We start from the raw sequence: 21862 nt of genomic DNA, 5'->3' as shown, positions 1-21862 counted from the left end.
TAGCATTAGTTGTTTAGATACTATAAGCATTTTAAATCTGGCTTTATTTTTTGATTTTCCGCTAAACTAGCGGGTTTTTCCAAAAGTCATAGAACAAACATTTTCATATTTCAAACTACTTTATACACCCATAGGGTTTCCAAAACCCTAAAACTAAGATGGGATGCATACAAACCCACAAACAAAGGGACAAACATTTGCATTTTGGGAAGAAGAAGAAGAAAATCTTGTTTTTTGAATTACTTTTGAACGGAACATCGGATTTCAACAAATGAGATGTCATTCGACGCGTATTCTCAGTAAGAATAAAACTAGCTAAACAGACGGGGGCTTTTATCCCCACCGTATCCAGAAGCTTCAATTTTCTAAATTTTTATTTTTACACTTTCACCGCTTTTACTCCCAAACAAATCTATATTTCGAAAGTCTTGGTATGCAATCTTCTTAGTTTTTGCAATACCTTTCGATTGGTGTATCACTCGTTGCAATCGGATTTTCAATTCTGCGGCTATATATAGTAGTTGTCTTCGCACGCTCTCTTGCGCGCTTCGCCACTACGTGTACTGCCGTCCACAGTGATCTAATGATTCGGAACTCTCATTTGATAATATTAACATACTAAATCCATTTATTCAAATTAAACAAACTCAAATACGAGTTACGCTAATATTAATCATATTTACATTTATATATTTAACTATTATGGTTATAATCAAATTCAGAAAATTTTTAATATTCAAGCCATGGCAAATTCATATAGAAATTGAACCAGAAAGCAATATTTTAGATAATGAAATAAATAATATCCCCGACAATAAAAAACCCTAGAAGAAAATATCATTGTCGAATTAACCAATCAATTACATTCAATATAACCATCAGTTCCAATGAATGGGGACGATTCAATTTAGAATGGGGGGAGTCATATGACACATTATTTAGGGGCTCTTACCCAATTTATAAACAACTTTGAGCCGAGAGCTAATTTCCAAATAACTCAGACCCGAGATAAATCCGTGGTCAGCTATTTCTGTCAACCAGGCCTCCGAATCATTCCTACCCAGATCAATTTCACGCAGCCCAAATCAAACGGATGCTGTAAACATCCAAAACGATATTGTAAACATCGGAGTCCGAAGCGAGCCCTGAGTCCGCTAACGTAAGCAAAAGATCCCCAAAGCGAGCCCCGAGTCCGCTAACGTAAACAAGAGAAAAAGTAAACGAGCAGTGAATAAAATAAGTTCGACATATTAAAAAATTGTAATAGTGAGTAAGTGATCAAAAAATAAAAATAAATTTTTTTAATTAATTCACAAAAGAGAAACTCAATTTGCATATCTCCATTTCCCTTTGGTCCCTTTAGCTGAGTAACGGGTATCTGATAGTCGAGGTACACGCCTATAGCGTTCTTCCTTGTTTAATTATAAATAAACTTACAAATGGCGATTACTTTCACTTGTTTTTATTCTTGTCGCGTTCTATTTTTAAAACAAATTTTTTTTGTAATACTAAATGCAATCGCTCTGGTGGAGCTCTCGGAGCCTCCCGAAAAGGCACTGCAGAAGGCAATGCGGTGCGTAAAGAACCTAAGCTGCATTAAAAAGAAGGCAACGCAGACCCCAGATGATGGCGAAGAGGTGCCAACGACTCCGACAGGACCGGGAACCCCCGAGCAAACATTTTAAAATCATGACATAAATAAATACAAAACATGAAAGGAAGTTAACTTCGGCAAGCCGAAGTATACAAACGTATACCCTTGCAGTTATAATTATTAAATTTAAAAGTACAAAAAATGATATTCCCAATAGTATAAGATAATATGTCAAAAAACATCGAAGCCATAATTTGTTTTATATTATTTTCCCACCAATATTCCGATCTTTCCTATGGCAGCTATATGATATTGTCCTCCGATTTTGATAAAATTAGATTCGAAATTCAGAACTAATTAAAAAATGTTATTTCCAAGCGTAGGAGGTTATATGTTAAAAAACACCGAAGCCATAATTTGTTTCAAATTATTTTCCCACCAATTTTCCGATCGTTCCGATTTTGATAAAATTAAATTCGAAATTCAGAACTAATTAAAAAATGCTATTTCCAAGCGTAGGAGGTTATATGTTAAAAAACACCGAAGCTATAATATGTTTCATATTATTTTTCCACCAATTTTCCGATCGTTCCTATGGCAGCTATATGATATAGTCGTCCGATTTCGATAAAATTTAATTCGAAATTTAAAACTAATTAAAAAATGTTATTTCTAAGCTTAGGAGGTTATCATGAATATAAATACTTTATGGGGTCGGAAACGTCTCCTTCACTGCGTTGCAAACTTCTAACTGAAATCAATACACCCTCTGCAAGGGTATAAAAATATAGAAATTCAATAAAAGCGTAAATTTATTTGCTGCTACGCGATGATGTGCTGAACGTGTGTTTTTTCTGCTGCTTAAACAAGCGCTCAACGTGTGCTGAACGTGTGCTTTCAAAAAAGCGCTCAATGCGTGCTAGTTCTTGAGCACTGATGAACCCTAGCATAGAGTATTGGGATTTCAGATTTAGATTCCGTAGCCTTGTACGCAGCGCATGTTTGTTACGCGAATATGTCACGCCTACTCCAACGCCCACAAACCGCCCAAGCCTGTGGCACCCACAATTTTTATGCTAGATAAAAAATTTTAACTGAAATGTATTGGTCTCGTCAATACCTATCGATTTATCCAACAAAAATGTTGCCACGCCCACTCTAACGCCCATCACGCTTAAATCTGTAAACCGCCGGTAGGTGGCGCATTTCAATCTCGCTTTGCTGCTTGCATATCTCCAATTCCCTTTGGTCCCTTTAGCTGAGTAACGGGTATCTGATAGTCGAGGTACTCGACTATAGCGTTCTCCCTTGTTTTCTAGTATGAAAACTGTGGGCGCCACAGTTTTGGGCGACTTGTTGGCGTAAGGAGGCGCGGCATGTTCGCGTAAAAAACTTCCGCTGCGTATGAAGGGAAGGAATATAAATCTCGAGCTTTTATAGCTTCCGAGATATCAGCGTTCACACGGACAGACGGTCATGGCTAGATCGACTCGGCTAGTGATGCTGATCAAGAATATATATACTTTATAGGGTCGGAGACGCTTCTTCTACCTCTTACATACTTTTCCCCGAATACAATATCAAACAGAAATTCCTCTAAACGAGGTAAAAATCTAGTGACGATCGCACTTTCAACAAACAAAAGTTCTAATATCAACTTTTGTTTTAACCGAAAAATTAAAAAAAATAATAAATCGAAATAAAGAAAAGTTTGCCCATAAATATAAAACGGTGGTATTTAGACAAATCATGTTCGCAAGACGTACAAAGTATTTTAACATTCCTTTCCAACGACATATAGCACAAGCCTGTAGCGTTAGAAGTTCACAAGATACGGGCGTACCAAATTTAGCTATTTATAGCTGTTTTCCCGCCAAACTTGCGAGTTTATCCAAAAGTGGTAGAAGTAAAGTGTGTTATATTAGGCTGTTTTACATCGTCTAGATCTTCGGGACCCTAAAATAACGTTTCGCGACAAACTGACAAACTATCAGTCTGACAAACTGTCAAACAAAATAAAATTTTCATTTTGAGAAGTCCGTAAAAATCCTGTTTTGCGTATAACGGAGCATCGGATTGTAACAAATGAGGTGTCATTCAACGCGTATTTTAAGTAAGAATACAAAATGTCTAATAAACTTGTGCATTTATCTTCATCGGCCCCAACAGACCAAATTTTATAAATTTTCACTTGTACACTTTTATTGCTCTTTCTGCCAAACCATTTGATTTTTTTTAAGTCTTGGTATGCAATCCTTTTAGTTTTTGCGATACCTTTTGATTGATGTATCACTCGTAACGGACGATATATATATTTATGTTATAATAGTCGCCTTCGCACACTCTCCTGTTTCGCTTCGTCACTACGTGGGCTGCCGTCCACAGTGATCTTCTGGTGCGCTTCGTCACTACGTGGACATCCGTCCACAGTGATATACCTTTATACCCTTTTACTCTACACAAAAAAAAAGTGGTTGGTAAAATTGGTCAATGCAGATAGTTTATTAGCTATAAACAAGAGATAACGCTGTAGTAGATTTTGTCAGCTTGTCAGTTTGTCAGTTTTTCAGTCTGTCAGCTTGTCAATTTTTTAGTTTGTCAGCTTGTCAGCTTGTCAGTTTGTCAATGTGTCAATTTTTCAGTCTTTCAGTTTGTCAGTTTGTCAGTTTGTCAGTTTGTCAGTTTGTCAGGTTGTCAGGTTGTCAGTTTGTCGGCTTGTAGGTTTGTCGGTTTGTCGGTATGTCTGTTTGTCGGTTTGTCAGTTTGTAAGTTTGTAAGTGTGTAAGTTTGTAAGTTTGTCAGTTTGTCAGTTTGTCAGTTTGTCAGTTTGTCAGTTTGTCAGTTTGTCAGTATGTCAGTTTGTCAGTTTGTCAGTTTGTCAGTTTGTCAGTTTGTCAGTTTGTCAGTTTGTCCATTTGTCAATTTTTCAATTTGTCAATTTGTCAGTTTGTCGGTTTGTCGGCTTGTCAGATTGTCAGTTTGTCACTTTGGTCAACTTGTCAGTTTATTAGTTTGTCAGTTAATCCCAAAAAAAAACAGCTATAAATAGCTAAATTTCGTACACCCGTAACTTGTGAATCATTAAAGCTATATGTTATCGTTAGAAAGGTATTTCGAAATTCTTTGTACGCCTTTCTATCTTGATTTGTCTAAGGACTAGCGTTTCAAAATAATGGGCAAAGGTTTTTTTATTCCGATTTTTTTAGGTTTTTTATTGATTTCTCAAAAATGGCTCAAACGATTTTTGGTTATTCTACATACGCGACGTGGTTGAAAAAATTTACGTTTAAAGTTATTAATCAACAAAAATTTCCACATTTACGAGTTTAGAAAACCTATATTGCATTGCAATGCATGGCATTCAACATTTTTGTGCGTATCCAAACTCTATTTTAAGGCCCTGGAAATTTTAGAGGATTTTAAACAGCTTAATATAAGAATCTATAACCACTTTTGGAAAAACTCCCTAGTTTGGTGAGAACACATCTATTAAAAGCTAAATTTCGTAATGTAACAAATTTAGAAAGTGTATTTATTTAACAAATTTTATCATATATTTTCGTCACAAAAGTTGATATCATAACCTTTTTTTGTTGAAGGTGCGATCGTCACTAGATTCTTACCTCGTTATGAGGTGGTTTTGTTTGGTTAATTTAACCTCAGAAAATATTTTCTTGTATTTAAAAAACTTCTTAGTTTGGCGAGAAGGCAGCTATTTTATGCTAAATTTCGTAATGTAACAAATTTAGAAAGTGTATTTATTTAACAGATTGTAGACAGTTGAATCTGAACAGTTGATATCAGAACTTTTTTTGTTGAAGGTGCGATCGTCACTAGATTCTTACCTCGTTAAGAGGTGGTTTTTTTGGTTTAATTTACCTTAGAAAATATTTTCTACTATTTAATAAATAAGTTTAATGGCGATTTTCTGAAATTTAGGATACATTTTATTTTGAGTGCATGCAATTTCGTGCATGCGAATCATCAGAGTGTCACGCCCACTTTAGCGCCTACAAACGACCAAAACGCAAAATAGGTCTGACTGGCCCCCACCTTTTTAAATTTTTTTTAAAAGTGTAAATGAAATATGGTTTTTACAATTAATACCCATCCTCATGCCAAAAATGTTTTTAAATCGGACCAATCATTAAAAAGTTATAAGTAAGTAAACGAATATACCCTATGTGGTGTGTTGATGTTATGTGAAACTTTTGAAACAGCCGATTTCGTGCAACCTCGCACTCCCTTTAGCTGAGTATTTGGTATCTGATAACCATTTACCTTAAAATGAACCCTTTTAAATTTCACCTGTGATTGCCTCGTTATACATTTAATTACAGGCTGAAAATATTTTATTTAATTGTACTGGTTGCAGTGTTTATAAAAACTGTAGAAAACTTGAAGTAACCCTAAAAGTCCTCATCGCTGTGGTGTTCCGGTTTATTGGCCGTCTTCGGTCGCAGCGGCAGCTCTCCAGTTAACTTTGAAATGCTAATGTCATCTATCGAGTTGAGATCAACTGGGGGTAAATAAAATTACACACTATTTTAAATGAAGGGCGAAGTTCTCAACTTACAGTCGTCATCGCCGGCTCCCAAAGCAATATTGCTCAACCCACTCATCCCCATGATCTCCCCCACATCCAGTTCACTTTCCGAGCTCCCGAAGCTGCTGTCATCATCTCGTGAGTTGAGCATACTGCTTCCGGGACCATTGCGGCCATTTCGATGGGTCCCACCTGCATCTCCTCCAACCGCTTCACTTCTTCTGGATCCCCGGTTTGCTCTGACATCGCCACCTCCTTCTGGTCCTGCTGCGCCTCTTCCTATTGTTTGGATTGTAATAACAATTAACTAACAATAATTAACAATAACATATTAACTAAATTCAATTTCATCGAATTTTATTCCCATTCAGTCAGGCACAAAAAAACCTTACGGAATCTTTGTGGTATTTTAATCACATTCATTTTTATAGGGTCGGAACGCTTTCTTCTACCTTTTACATACTTTCCGACCATTTTAGTATACCCTTTTACTCTAGGAGTAACGGGTATAAAAATCAAAAAGATAATTCCTTTATAGCAAATCGTAGAAAAGCCTACTTGATATTTTTGGCACAACGTTTAGAATCGTAGATGAAGAATCTTTGCTTTAATACACCCAAAAAAATTCGTCATCAATATGCCCCTATTTAGGTTTCAATGTGACACACTATCACAGATCACCGCAGGTATATATACCCATATCTCGTAGAGTAAGCAGAGTGCCACGCCCACTCTAACGCCCACAAGCGCCTATAACGCTAGGACCTGTCTAGCGCTGGACGGCAGTCCACTTAGCGTCGAAGTGCACCAGGAGAGTGGTGGAAGGCGACTACTATATATAGGCGCAGAATTGAAAATCTGCAGCGATGGTCCGATCATAACGAGTAATACACCAATCGAAATATTGGTGTATAGATGAAAACTATGTATAGAAAACTTTTCTTCTACGACTTTAGGAAAAACTCGCTAGTTTAGCGGGATATTTAAAAAAGCCAGATATTAAAGGCTAATATTATCTAAACTAATAGTACAAATATAAGACGTTCAAATGATAATTTAATATGCTAATCTCGATTTCTTGCTTAAATTGTCTTAATACAATAGACTTATGTTAAAGCTAAACGTTTTTTTGAGCACTTTTTGCCTATTTCCTCAAAATTGGATTGAACGATTTCTTTTTAAATTTTAAACTATGTATATAGCCCTTGAGATTCCTCAACTTTTGTTGTAAAACACTTTTTGTCATCCAAATTACCGATTGGAAGATATTGAGCGAAGAAAATGTGCAACCCGATTCAGTTTTGTATGAAAATCACTTCATGCTTACTTGAATGGCCGAAAACTATACAACAATAATTTGATAAGGAACTATTCGTATTAAATAACTTTTAAGTAATAGAAAAACATTTAGAAGTTTGTCATCGAAAACTAAGGACTAAACATTTTTTTAAAATAAATAAGTTATTAAATGCCCGAAAACTACAAAAATGTTGTCGGTTGGATTTCCGAACAATGTTTTAACGGGGTTTTTAACAGGGACTCTACAAAAGTAGACCGATAAGGAAAGCAAACTGCGAGATGCTTTTTCCCGCAAGGCATGGTTTGCCATTTCATCATAGAAATTTATACGATCCAAAAACGAGTTGAAATTATTAAAATTTACTACCAAAATTGGGAGTCAGTGGCCTCAACTTTAAGAGCGCTACATTCAATTTATGGTCGTCATTCTCGTCCTGTCAGATCAGAAAAAGGGTGAATCCACAGGCACAGAATAAAATGTTTCCGTGCCATTAAGGCAAATAAGTGCCCGTAGTGTTGATAATGTTGATGCCGCTAGCGAATCAATTAAGGAAGACCCAAATCGAACGAGAAATTGTCGGCGTCTAGACTCTAGACTTATGCAAGCCCGTGGTGGCCATGCAAAAGAAAAAAAAAGATAAAACGCTATAGTCGATGGCTACTACTAATATAAGATACCCGTTACTTAGCTAAAGGCTAGCCTACAGCGCCACCTAGCTTACAGCATATGTCTGTAGACTCCGAAAAAAACACTATGCCAAAATCAAGTACAAACAGTCTTGACTTAAGAACGATTAAGCGACGAAAGGTCTTCAATGGAGCACAATTTTGCTTTAAATAATGATCAACTCTAAAAATTCCCATCTTTTCATTCTGTAAGTGCTCGGTACATAAGGCGCAAAAAAACACGGTGTTAATGCCCGTGGCCGTCAAGTCGTAAGTAAACTTATAAGGTTAATATAATTTAGATATATCTCGATTATCCACTTTCAATTTCCAATATTTATGTATTTTACAAGCACATAATTTAAGCCCAATTTAAATTTACAATATATGATGTGTATATTAATATAAGAATAATTCGTCCTTATATTATGCCTTCAACATTCTTACTTTATTAAAAAGTCGTACTTGTTATACCTGTTACTCGTAGAGTAAAAGGGTATACTAGATTCGTCGAAAAGTATGTAACAGGCAGAAGGAAGCTTTTCCGACCCCATAAAGTACAAATATTCTTGATCAGGATCACTAGCCGAGCCGATCTAGCCTTGTCCGTCTGTCCGTATGAACGCTGACATCTCGGAAACTACAAAAGCTAGAAAGTTGGGACTTGGGATGTAGATTCCTGAGCTTTTTGCGCAGTGCAAGTTTTTTTCAGCAAGGTGCCACGCCCACTCTAAGGCCCACATGCCGCCCAAAGCTGTGGCTCCTACAGTTTTGATTCTAGAATAAAAATTTTTAACTGAAATGTATTGTGCCCATCAATACCTTTCGATTGACCCAAAAAAAAATTGCCACGGCCACTTTAACGCCCACAAACTTCAAAAAATCGTAAGTATGAACGCGGATATCTCGGAAACTATCAAAGATAGAGAATTGAGATTTCAGATTTAGATTCCGTAAATCCAAAAAATATCCAAAATCCGATTGATCCAAAAAAAAAGTTTGCCACGCCCACTCTAACGCCCACAAACCGCCCAAGCCTGTGGCGCTCACAATTTCCATGCCAGAAAAAAATGTTAACTGATATGTATTAGTCTCGTCAATACCTATCGATTGGCCCAAAAAAAAGTTTGGCACGCTCAGTCTAACGCCCATAAAGCTTAAATCTGTCTACCGCCCACATAACCATATATTGAGATCACGGGTAGGTGGCGCATTTCAATCTCGCTTTGCTGCTTGCATATCTCCATTTTCCTTTGGTTCCTTTAGCTGAGTTACGGGTATCTGATAGTCAAGGTACTCGACTATAGCGTTCTTCCTTGTTTTTAGTATAAAGATGACTTGATTTAAGAGTAATTTATACTTGACCGAAGACCGAAAGGTTCTATAAACGTACTGAAATCGAGCATTTTCTGCCTTACAAATTCGAACTTGAAAGCTGTATTTTGTTCTCGAGATCGGGATTTTTCATGCTTGGCGAAGTTTTGACACTGATTTTGATTCAAGCTCGAAATACTTGATTTTAGACTGCACCCAAAAAAAAAAATCTTTGAGTGTTAATTTAAGAAGTGTGGGTGAAAATGACACTACACCTAGGATTATATTATTGGGATCAAAAGTATACTACATTGTATGAAAAATCCTTTTTGACCCTAAATTTTGTCATTTTGACAACAACCGTGGATACTTTGATACCGATTAAAGCTTTTTTTGATGGTTCGAGTTTCGAACTGCGCTCAAGTATCGGTTATCATGGCGTTTTAACTAAACACCCGCGGGAAACGTGGTGCGATAGACCAATGGGTAAGGTGTCTGTCTCTAATGTGAAAGGTCCCCAGTTCAAGTACGCGCCGATGCTGCAAGATTTTTAAGATTGCAATAAATAAGTTATATCTAAAACGTTATCAGATTAAAAAAAAAAAATAAAAAATAAATTTGTCACGAGCGGGACTCGAACCCGTGCAGAAAAACAATGCGCTAGCACTAGCACTCTGAGTCATGCCTACACTGGTCGGCATAAGTATTTTCAACAGAAATGCCGTTTGAATGATATAATACATTTCTTAACCCATTTAGTATTTATTTAAATCTACTTATTAAAATTTTTTCCTCTACTTGAAAACTGAAATTTTTTGATGCAAAAAGTTTCTTCAAACAAAAATAATAGCAAGAAATGTATTGTATTATTCAAACGGCATCTAAATTACCTTTCCATTGATGCCAAAGTTAACAAGAAGTAAGTTCAAATTATGAGTATATTTAACATATGTTTTGTCAAAATACTTATGCCGACCAGTGTATGTCTTATTATCGCGCGGCAGAATGCTTTTTGGGACAAAAAAGCTTTTTCGTAAAAAACTTATTTTCAAGTGGCAAAGTTATCCTTTATTATTGCCAATTTGATGTTCTTCGCATCAGAGATTTTTTGACACTCAATAGTGTCACATTGACACCTGTATAGGGGCATATTGATGACGATATTTTTATGGGTGTGGATTCTATATTACTGAGCTTATTTTCTAGGCGACCCCTCTAATCCCACCCCGTTACACTTAGAGAAAAAGAGTATACTAGATTCGTTGGAAAGTATGTAACAGGTAGAAGAAAGCGTTTCCGACCCCATGAAGTATATATACTCTTGATCAGGATCACTAGCCGAGTTGATCTAGCCGTCTATCCGTATGAAAGCTGAGATTTTGGAAACTATAAGAGCTAGAATGTTGGGACTTGGCATGTAGATTCTTGAGGGTGTTACGTCCACTCTAACGCCCACAATCGCCCATATCGGTAAAACCCGTCTAGCGCCCACAATGTTAAATATTTAGTAAATATTTAAATAAAATTTTGTTCCTATTGTCAATACCCATCTACATGTCAAAATGATTCAAATCAGACCATCGCTTTTTTGGTTAGCTGAGTAACGGTTATCGAATTCTCTTGTTTGTGTCTAGTAACGAATTAATTTCTTTGCGTATTTTTTCAAATCATTATTTAAGAGAAACAATGAGAGCAAAAACTTGAGCATGTACTTCCTTACCTCCGATCGAGACAGCTTTTCTGCTTCTACCCGTTGTTGGTCTTATTCTGGAGGTGGCAGTACCAGGACGCTTTCCCTGTGCCGAAGTGACGCTGTTCTGCTGCATTAGCTTATCCTCGTCTCGTATATCGGGTATCTCAGAGTCCAGGCCGAAAACACTCCTCCCATTTACCACCATGTCCAGGCCGGAAACGGCATCGCCGCCATCATCGCCCTCATCCTCGTCATCTAAATCATCGTCGTCGTCATCGTCTTCTATGAGACCCTCCGGAATAAAGGGCATGGAGCTCTCTAAGGGCTTCTGCAGAACGGGCGAGGCAATGGGCGTGGCACGTTTAGTACGCAATTCCAGCTGGGACTTCAGAGCATCGCGTACATGCAACCTTAGGAAGAAGCGCTGGAAAAGCTGCTGTAATTCCTTTTCACAGTCCTCGAACTCCGCCATGTGAGCCGGTCGAATACGATGCAGTGCCTCCAATCTTTGGCGGGTTCTTTCAAGCTCTGCTCGGCGACGCTGCAACTTGGAGCCCAGTGCATTGGACTCCACCTTTGCTGCCTCCAGTTGAGCTTTACTCGACTGCAGGCGAACTTGGCTGGCTTGGATGGCGTTCTTTAGAGTTCTCTCCACACTGAGGAGTTCTAGGGGCCGTTGGGCCTGGGACATCCTGGTTTCCTTGTTCAGCAGTTCCTTCGAAAGCAGCTCGTATATGGTCGAGCCTCGCTGAGTTAAATCTGCTGCCAGCTCCCTAGCTTTACGCAACTCATCCATCTTGTCGCCAATATCGACGGGATTTAGGCTTCTGTACTGATCCCGTTGGTCCTCCTCGTCGCGATCTTCTTCGTTTTGTACGGGGGCTGTCAAAAGTCGGGTTACTTTCTGTAGTTCCGCTGCCGTTACCGCTGCGGCTGCATATAATTTCTTTGGATTCAGACGTATGGCCGCCTTGGTCACAAAAAACTCCGTTGCCGAACGAACGAGGAGAACCCGCTGCTCCTCTGACTCCACGCCACCGGGTAAAGTGGCACCCGGTTCCATCAGCCCAGCCAACCATTGAAGAAGCTCGGTGACTATGTGAAAACTGGCCAGGCTGCCATGCGGATTGGCCAGAGATTGCAGGGGAAATACCCGGGGAAAACCCAACAACTTAAGGTGTTCCCCCAGATCTAGAGAAGGGAAAGTTTTTCGTCGTAAGATGAGGAAGCTAAGGGAGAGTCAGTACGCACCTCGCACATCCTTGAAGGACATTCCAGTATTCCGACGTGTTCACCTTTTTTAGCTGCACTGGCAATTGCTATTTCCACACCGTCATTTGTTGTGGCCTTAGGCGCCTTTGTTTGCGCCACCGAATCCAAAATTTAAGGTTGCCAAGCAACGGAAAGTGCACAGTCAAAAAAAAATGGTTGATGCGTTATACAAATTATCATAGTACTAATAACAAAAAAGGAAGCTAGCATCGGCTCTCCGAAGTTTTTATACCCTTGCAGGTCGCTCCCGCGGGAGCATTGTATGTACGAGTTCTAGAAAACTAAAAACAAGCTACAGAAATTTAAGAAAATGTTCCATTTTAATTTACTACCGTATATGTTAACCGACAACGAAATATACCGATCCATGTATTATTTCGACATTAAATATCCGATCGTTCTTATGGCAGCTAAATGATGAAATCGGCCGATTTAATTTAAATATTTCGTTTTCGGTAAACAAACACGGTAGTAAATTGAAATGGAACATTTTTAAAAATCGGAAAGCTCTGTACATACAATGCACCCACGGGAACGACTTGCAAGGGTATAGAAACTCGGAGTGCCGAAGATGATTTCCTTTCATGTTTTACCTTTTTTTTAAATATTTATTTGATAATTTCTATTAGAGCTATAGGACTTAGTTGTCCGATCCGGCTCGTTCCGACTTATATACTACACTCAGAAAAAAATGAAGTATTTCGTGCTTGAATCAAGTTTATTCGGTGTTAAAACTTCGCTAAGCATGGAAAATACAGAGCCCGAGAACAAAATACAGCTTTTAAGCACGAATTTTCAAGACCGATAATTCTGGATTTCAAAACCTTTCGGTGTACAATCAAGTATAAATAATTTTTAAATCTAGTCATATTTGTACTAAAAACAAGAACGATTTAATAATAAAGTAAGAAAGTTGCAGCCATTATTTAAGGATGAATAATTCTTGAATCAATATACATATATTGTATATTTAAAATGGGATTTAATTATATGCTAGTAAGATAAATAAGTGTTGGAAACTGAAATAAACGAGATATATCTACTTGTAAATTTTTTTTTATTTTAAGTTTACTTACGACTTGCCGCTCACGAGCATTACACATGTGTAATTTATGCGCCTTATATACCGAGCACTTTCAGAATAAACAGTTGGGAATTAAATGATATTTAAATCCAAAATGTGCTCAATGTGAGAACTTAAATGGTAAGCATGAAATCGTTCTTAAATCAAGGTTGTTTGTACTTGATTTTAGCACGGTGTTTTTTTCTGAGTGTACCTGCAAGAGAATTACGACTTTTGGGATGGTTTCATCTCGACAGCTTTAAAATTGAGAGACTAGTTTGCGTAGAAACAGACAGGCGGACAGACTAGCTAGATCGTCTAGTTTATGGGGTCGGAAACGTCTCCTTCACTGCGTTGCAAACTTCAGACTGAAATCAATATACCCTCTGCAAGGGTATAAAAATGTAAATAGTTTGTTTTTTAACTTTTAAGATGTTTAAGACTGAGAAATAACTAATGCTGTTGTGTAATAGTTTTTTGGTGGTTCTTATTGATTTTTTTGCAGTGTCCTTCTTCCGACTGTGAGAAGTTTTCATATAATTGCTGTTGTGGTTCATACATACATAACTCACCTAGGAAACGGTTGCTCGGTTGCCTTTTCCCTTGAAATCAAGGGGGTGCGTGTCGTTTGGTAATTTTCACCCGCAAGACTGCACCTGTCAAGCTAATACAGCGACAGAATTTTACCTGTTGCCCTTTACTTTCAAGTTTTTTCTATATACATTTTAATTACCAAGGAATGGATTTTTTTCTAATTTCCGTCCCATTATAATATGGCCATAATATGCCATTAACAGATTTTAATTAACATGAACGCACTAGTTTTTATCCTCTTAACGAAGTCAATATGGTACGCCATAGTCGGGTAAATTGTCTTTTGTAGATTAAAAGCGAAATTTTGTAATAGTTATTGAAACCTCTTAATACAGGCGAGCTATTGTTTTTTCTATACCCTTGCAGAGGGTATTATGATTTCAGTCAGAAGTTTGCAACGCATTAAAGGAGACGTTTCCGATCCCATAAAGTATATATATTCTTGATCAGCATCACTAGACAAGTCGATCTAGCCAAGTCCGTCTGTCCGTCCGTTTCTACGCAAACTATACTCTCAGTTTTAAAGCTATCGTTGTTTTTATACCCGTTACTCGTAGAGTAAAATGGTATACTAGATTCGTCGGAAAGTATGTAACAGGCAGAAGGAAGCGTTTCCGACCCCATAAAGTATATATATTCTTGATCAGGATCCGTCTGTCCGTCCGTCCGGATGAACGCTGAGATCTCGGAAACCATAAGAGCTAGGCTATTGAGATTTGGCGTGCAGATTCCTGAGCTTCTTGCGCAGCGCAAGTTTGTTTCAACAGAGTTCCACGCCCACTCTAACGCCCACAAACCGCCAAAAACTGTGGCTCCTACAGTTTTGATGCTAGAATAATTTTTTTTTTTAACTGAAATGTATTGTTCTCATCAATACCTATACCCTAAAAAAAGTTTTGCCACGCCTCCAAACCGCCTCCAAACTTTAAAAAATCGTAAATATGGACGTGGATATCTCGGAAAGTATTATAGATAGAGAATTGGGATCTCAAACTTAGATTCCGTAGCCTTGTACGCAGCGCAAGTTTGTTACGCGAATATGCCACGCCAACTCTAACGCCCACAAACCGCCCAAGCCTGTGGCGCCCACAATTATCATGCTAGATAAAAAATTTTAACTGAAATATTTTGGTCTCGTCAATACCTATCGATTAATCCAACAATTGGCCACGCCCACTCTAACGCCCATAACGCTCAAATCTGTCTACCGCCGGTAGGTGGCGCATTTCAATCTCGCTTTGCTGCTAGCATATCTCCATTTCCCTTTGGTCTCTTTAGCTGAGTAACGGGTATCTGATAGTCGAGGTACTCGACTATAGCGTTCTTCCTTGTTATATTTAGGGTATTCAATTGCGTTGCAAACGTTTGAAAAGTGTAAAAGTGTAAGCAGTTCCAACCACAATTTCCATACAAAATAGTTTTCAAGGCCTACAACACCCCAGCCTACGTATACAAATCTGTTGTACTTGTGTAGAAATAGGGGGTTAATAATGGGTGGGAATTTTATCTAAAATACTAAAAATACACTGAAAGGTTGGGTTTAAATCCATGGTAATGACAGTGAGAGGAAAGAAACAAATTTTAAATTTTAAATGCAAAAAAAAAAATTGTCTTCTATAAAACAAAATCATTGAATAACAATTTCAATGGAAGAAAAACCCTCAAGAAAGCGAGCCAGGGAGGTCGAAACTAAGCGATGGTCTGAGAGCGAAGTTAATAAAGTCCTAGATTATATGTTGGAGCAATACCAAAATTTAAAAGTTATCTTTCTTTTGTACGTCAATTTCCTGCAACGATGTTTTAAAATAGAGGGCGTTCACAATTCTCGTCTGGCAAACTTACAAAGTTTACACTTTTGCAACGCAATTGAATACCCTAATTGTGTTCGTTGTATTTGTTGTAACTTGTTTTTGCTCTAACGTTCTAACTCTGCGTTTTTAATGTTTTAAAAAATGTTGATATTTGATTTGTATATGCATTAATAAAAATTTTATTATTAAAACAAGGAAGAACGCTATAGTCGAGTACCTCGACTATCAGATACCCGTTACTCAGCTAAAGGGACCAAAGGAAAATGGAGATATGCAAGCAGCAAATGCGCCACCTACCGGCGGTAGAAAGATTTAAGCGTTGTGGGCGTTAGAGTGGGCGTGGCAAACTTTTTTTAGATCAATCGATAGGTATTGACGAGACCAATACATTTCAGTTAACATTTTTTATCTAGCATGAAAATTGTGGGCGCCACAGATTTGGGCGGTTTGTGGGCGTTACAGTGGGCGTGGCATATTCGCGTAACAAACTTGCGCTGCGCTCAAGCCTACGGAATCTAAATCTGAAATCCCGTTTCTCTATCTTTGATATTTTCCGAGATATCCGCGTTCATATTTACGATTTTCAGAAGTTTGTGGGCGTTATAGTGGGCGTGGCAAACTTTTTTTTTAGGTCAATCGGTAGGTATTGATGAGAACAATACATTTCAGTTAAAATTTTTGTTCTAGCATCAAAACTGTAAGATCCACAGTTTCGGGCGGTTTGTGGGCGTTAGAGTGGGCGTGGCACTCTTTTGAAACAAACTTGCGCTGCGCAGGAATCTCAGGAATCTGCATGCCAAATCCCAGTATTGTAGCTCTTATAGTTTCCGAGATCTCAGCGTTCATACGGGCAGACGGGCATGGCTAGATCGACTCGGCTAGTGATCCTGATCAAGAATATATATACTTTATGGGGTCGGAAACGCTTCCTTCTGCCTGTTACATACTTTCCGACGAATCTAGTATACCCTTTTACTCTACGAGTAACGGGTATAACTAATCTTCTTAACCAAGTAAAAGAGCTGAAACTCCATTTTGGCCTAGCAGCGAGCAAGGATTTTCCGAAAAAGAGATAAGAGACTGCTGCTCTAAATTTTTAGCTGAGCTTACTGTTTTCTTAATTGGCTTAATTGTTTTCTACTTAAAATGAAAATACAAATTATGCATTTACAGATATGGCTTGCGCAGACTTGACAAATGTTGCCATACATATAAGCTTCCTAATAAATTCCTAGAAATGATAGGAACAGGATGAGGAGAGTAAGGACAGTATTGATGAAATTCTCCAAGTATTGTGAACATCAGAGCAGCTGCTGTTCAAATTCTATACAAATGTTTCAATAGAACAGATTTCGAGCGCTCACCCTTTCAGAAAAATAAATTGAACCTAATAAATTGAAATTTTTTAATTTTGCAGCTTTTTTGCATCGTTCTTCCCGTCAAAATCAGATTTTTTTCTCAACAAACGTTGGCAACACTGCTTGCACGGTAACACACTGGAAAGGGCATTTATTAAACTAATTTAGAAATTAATAACGGCAAAATTGAACCCACAGATTTCGAGAAAATCAAGTGGCTTCAAAGCTGTCGTCTTCTTGCTCTGTCACACCGGCCAGCCTTACTTCCCGTGCAAGACGACAGCTTTGAAACCACTTGATTTTCTCGAAACCTGTGCGTTTGATTTGGCTGTAATTAACTCAGAAATTAGCTAAAATTATGCCCCTTCGAATGCGACACCGTGCAAGTTGGCACAACCTATGTGAAAGTTGTAAAAAGTTATAGAAAGTTAGCGTCGGATGATTGTCATGTCTAAGCTATTTACATTGTGGTTCATGTCTTAGTATCCAATGGTTCAGTTTCTGGATTAAACGGCCTTTTATTAACCTTTTTAACACCCCCAACTGTAAAGCAATTTCTCAAAATCTATGGGTTTGATTTTGATAAAACTTTCACATAACGCTCCTTAGATTATCCCCTATCCCCATATACCGTGCATGTTGGCACAACCTCTAGGAGTGGAGCCGTAGGTAATTTCATTTTTGCCCCCCATTGTAATTGCAGTCGATTTCTCTAATCGTGCCGACAATGTGTTTACAATAATTGTTTCAAGTTTGTTTCAGCAGGGTGCCACGCTAACTCTAACGCCCACTAACGACTATAACACTAAAACCCGTCTAGCGCCCACATTTCTTCATATTTTGTAAAAATTTATATGAGAGTTTGTTTTTATTATCAATACCTATCTACATGCTATTATTAAATTATTAAAATCGGACTAGTCATTTAAAAGTTATAGCCAAATAATAATCCATATTTTGCAGTTCAAACGCAATCGCATGCAGCAAATATGCTGTTTTTACTAATAAGCGCTAGGGGCGCTATATGCTAGTTGGCGCTGTAGGCCAAGTGGCACTGTAGAAGAAGAAGATAGGTGGCGCTAAAGGCTAGGTGTGTTAGTGAAAGAAGCAGAGTTGTTTTAAGCATATATTCATTCCTCTGGCACTCCCTTAAGCTGAGTAACGGGTATCTAATAGTCGAGGCCATCGACTTTAGCGTTTTCTCTTGTTTTAAGTGTACAGATTTGAATGCCATTATTTAACAATTTCAACTTTGCTTTAAGAAAAAAAAAATAATTTTCACATCTGGATAAAGTTTTAGTGTGTATTTATCAGTTTGTCACTTTACCCTAAAACTATTTAAAGTAAAAATTCTTTGGTTTACGCAAAGAGCTGTGGTACTTAACTCAGCTAGAAGTTTAGGTGGCAGCCCTATTCCTAAGATCTGATGAGCTAGTAGGCTATTCGTTTTCCTGTGACAGCTGAATAATTACAATCGGAAATTTTCGAACAAGTCAAGCGCCTTTCTGTAAAAAGTAAAAAAGTCTAAACAATCTCGGCATATTCTGAAAGCCACAGCAATGGCCCCAAGGAAACGCATTTCGAAGATCGTATCGCGGAGTGTAGTACCGGTAGTGCAGACGATGGAGAGCCCGTCCCGTCGTTCAGTTGGCACCCAAACTAATGTCCTGGCAATGGGTCCGTCGATACCGCCGTCCCAACATTTGGCCACGCACCTGCTGCCGGCGGTCAATCCGCAGGCAGTACCGTTGGCCGCTTCCATTATGATATGTAAACAACCGGCGGCTTGTCCACCGTTTGTCCCCGATTTGAATGAGAAGGCCTGCCAGGCGGTGGACGACGGTACTCTGGATCATCCCGGTACGGGGATCATCCCGAATAACGGCGAGCGACAGATGAATTATCTGAAGTCCCTGATGACCAGTCGAGGCCGAAAGGCCAATCACTGGGATCGCAAACGTCTGGAAACTCTGATGGTCCTAATCAACAACAATCCACCGCCGCGTTGGCACCTGGCGTCCCAAATGTGGCTGGAGGTCGACCAACTGGAGGAGCGTATAGAGGCCTACAATCAGAGGATGCTGCTCAATGCCAAGAAACGTAAGATGGACAAGGAGCAGGACAATGGGCAATACGGGGGGCAGGACGGGCGGCAGGGCGAGCAGCAGAACGAAGAGGTTCTTCAGCCTCCAGCAAAGACTTAGGAAATCAAGCCATATGTTTGATGTCTAATTGTTTATATTACATCAGCAAAATAATGTATCACACATCCAGTAAACCGAACCAATAATACTTTTTTTCGGCCAAATCCTGATACATGTATTTACTTATTTATCGAATAGTTTACGTAAAAACAATACGGCAAACCAAAAATGTGACCCAAAAAAAGGTGCTCGGCTTGTAAATCAACCACCCATATATATGTACCTCCGGCTTCACTTTCCATTATAATTGGATTACAACAATTAATTCAAGCGCCTTGCGCAATAAAAAACAAATGTTTATTATAACAGCTGATTAGTAAAACAACTAGGAATTTATATTTTAAGTGCGCATAAAAACCAGGGCTGGCGATATACGAAAGTACGGCAAATTTATTTAGAGTTTTCATTTAAATATCAAAACTTTAAAAAAAAAGTATTGTAGCTTTAATAGTTTCCGAGATCACAGTGATCACTAGCTGAGTCGATCAAGACATGTCCGTCTGTCCGTCTGACCGTCTGTACGTCTGTCCGTATGAACGCTGAGATCTCGTAAACTATAAGAGGTACAATACTGGGATTAGGCATGCAGATTCCTGAGATTCCTGCGCAGCGCAAGTTTGTTTCAGCAGAGTGCCACACCCACTCTGACGCCCACAAACCGCCCAAAACTGTGGCTCCTACAGTTTTGATGCTAGAATAAAAATTAACTGAAATGTGTTGTCCTCATCAATAACTATCGATTGACCCAAAAAAAATTTGCCACGCCCACTTTAACGCCCACAAACCGCCCACAAACTTCAAAAAATCGTAAATATGAACGCGAATATCTCGGAAAATATCAAGGATAGAGAAACGGGATTTCAGATTTAGATTCCGTAGGCTTGAGCGCAGCGCAAGTTTGTTACGCGAATATGCCACGCCCACTCTAACGCCCACAAACCGCCCAAGTCTGTGGCGCCCACAATTTTCATGCTAGATAAAAAATTTTAACTGAAATGTATTGGTCTCATCAATACCTATCGATTGATTTAAAAAAAGTTTGCCACGCCCACTCTAACGCCCACAAACAGCCCAAGCCTGTGGCGCCCACAATTTTCGTGCTAGATAAAAAATTTTAACTGAAATGTATTGGTCTCGTCAATACCTATCGATTGATTTAAAAAAAACTTTGCCACGCCCACTCTAACGCCCACAACGCTTAAATCTGTCTACCGCCGGTAGGTGGCGCATTTGCTGCTTGCATATCTCCACTTTCCTTTGGTCCCTTTAGCTGAGTAACGGGTATCTGATAGTCGAGGTACTCGACTATAGCGTTCTTCCTTGTTGTAAAATGAATTCTATCGTCTTTCTATCGCCCAGAAGTGTCTCAGAAGTTACTTCTTCGCGATCCGGACCCTTTTTGTTTTTGTAATATGTGTACTATCGTCTTTTTACCGTCCAGAAGTGACTTCTAGGCGATATACGTATATTTTGTTTTCCACACCCAGAAAAAAGATGGACAAAATTTTAGGTCACGCATGAAGCAGAAGTCAACCTGAACACCACAACAGAAAAGATTTAAGTATTTTAGAAATACTTTCTATCGATATTGTTAAACAAGTTGGGTTGGACTACATGCATGTTATTTGCCTTGGAGTAGTAAGGACTCTCCTTAAGTCTTGGGTAAAGAAAAAAGGAGAACAGTATTCCTTAACTCCATGGAAAATTGGTGAGCTTTCAAGCGAACTAAAAAACTTAAAAAAATCTTGCCGGTATGAATTTTCTCGTAAGTCTAGGCCTATGGACGAGCTTGATCGTTTCAAAGCCACGGAACTTAGAAAATGTTTGTTGTATTACGGGCCGTTTGTTTTAAAACCAATTCTATCCGAAAAGAGGTACGAACACTTTTTAAATTTATCCCTACCAATACGTATATTGTTACATAACAATTGTTCTTCGGCAGATACTAAAATGGCCCAAAATCTCTTAATACATTTTGTAATAGAAGTATCCTCGTTATATGACCCTTGCTTCATGACATGTAATTTTCATTATTTGCTCCATATTCACGAAGAAGCAAAATCTTTTTGGTCGATAGAAACAATAAGCGCTTTCCGTTTTGAAAATTACCTGCAAACTATAAAAAACAGGTTAAAAAATCAAACAATGCTGCTGCGCAAATTTACAACAGACATGTTGAAAAGAGTTATACCCTCAAAAGGAAGCATACAAGTATTGATATAATATTTGGAAGGAACTGTATAGTTTTTTAAAAACTGAAAACTTTTACTTCTCTATTGACAAAATAACAATATTTGTTATGCCAATGAAAATGTTGTTCTTATTGACAAAATTAAAAAGATAGAAAAAGTTCCGTTTTTTGAAGGGAAAATTATTATAAACTTACAACCACTTTTCAACCAACCTTACAATTCATAAAATTTTGAAATTTGTAAGGTAGATGAGATT

General features: G+C 38.3%; 2 protein-coding genes across 2 annotated transcripts; one reads left to right on the top strand and one right to left on the bottom strand.

The window, feature by feature from the left end:
• Positions 1–5941: 5941 nt before the first annotated feature.
• Positions 5942–12422, bottom strand: LOC119557058 (clusterin-associated protein 1). The gene is made up of 4 exons (XM_037869606.1): positions 12364–12422; positions 11140–12303; positions 6171–6419; positions 5942–6113 (listed from the first exon to the last, which is right to left on the bottom strand). The coding sequence occupies exons 1-4, from the start codon at positions 12383–12385 to the stop codon at positions 6004–6006; spliced, it is 1545 nt and encodes a 514-aa protein (XP_037725534.1). The 5' UTR covers positions 12386–12422; the 3' UTR covers positions 5942–6003.
• A 6347-nt stretch (positions 12423–18769) lies between these two features.
• LOC119558301 lies at positions 18770–19414 on the top strand. The gene has a single exon (XM_037871699.1). The coding sequence runs from the start codon at positions 18770–18772 to the stop codon at positions 19412–19414; it is 645 nt and encodes a 214-aa protein (XP_037727627.1).
• The last annotated feature ends 2448 nt before the right edge of the window (positions 19415–21862 follow it).

The sequence above is a fragment of the Drosophila subpulchrella genome, chromosome X, assembly GCF_014743375.2.
Source record: "Drosophila subpulchrella strain 33 F10 #4 breed RU33 chromosome X, RU_Dsub_v1.1 Primary Assembly, whole genome shotgun sequence".
NCBI lineage: Eukaryota > Metazoa > Arthropoda > Insecta > Diptera > Drosophilidae > Drosophila > Drosophila subpulchrella.
Note: the sequence above shows the minus strand (reverse complement) of the source record. Positions and strands in the feature narration are given on the sequence as shown.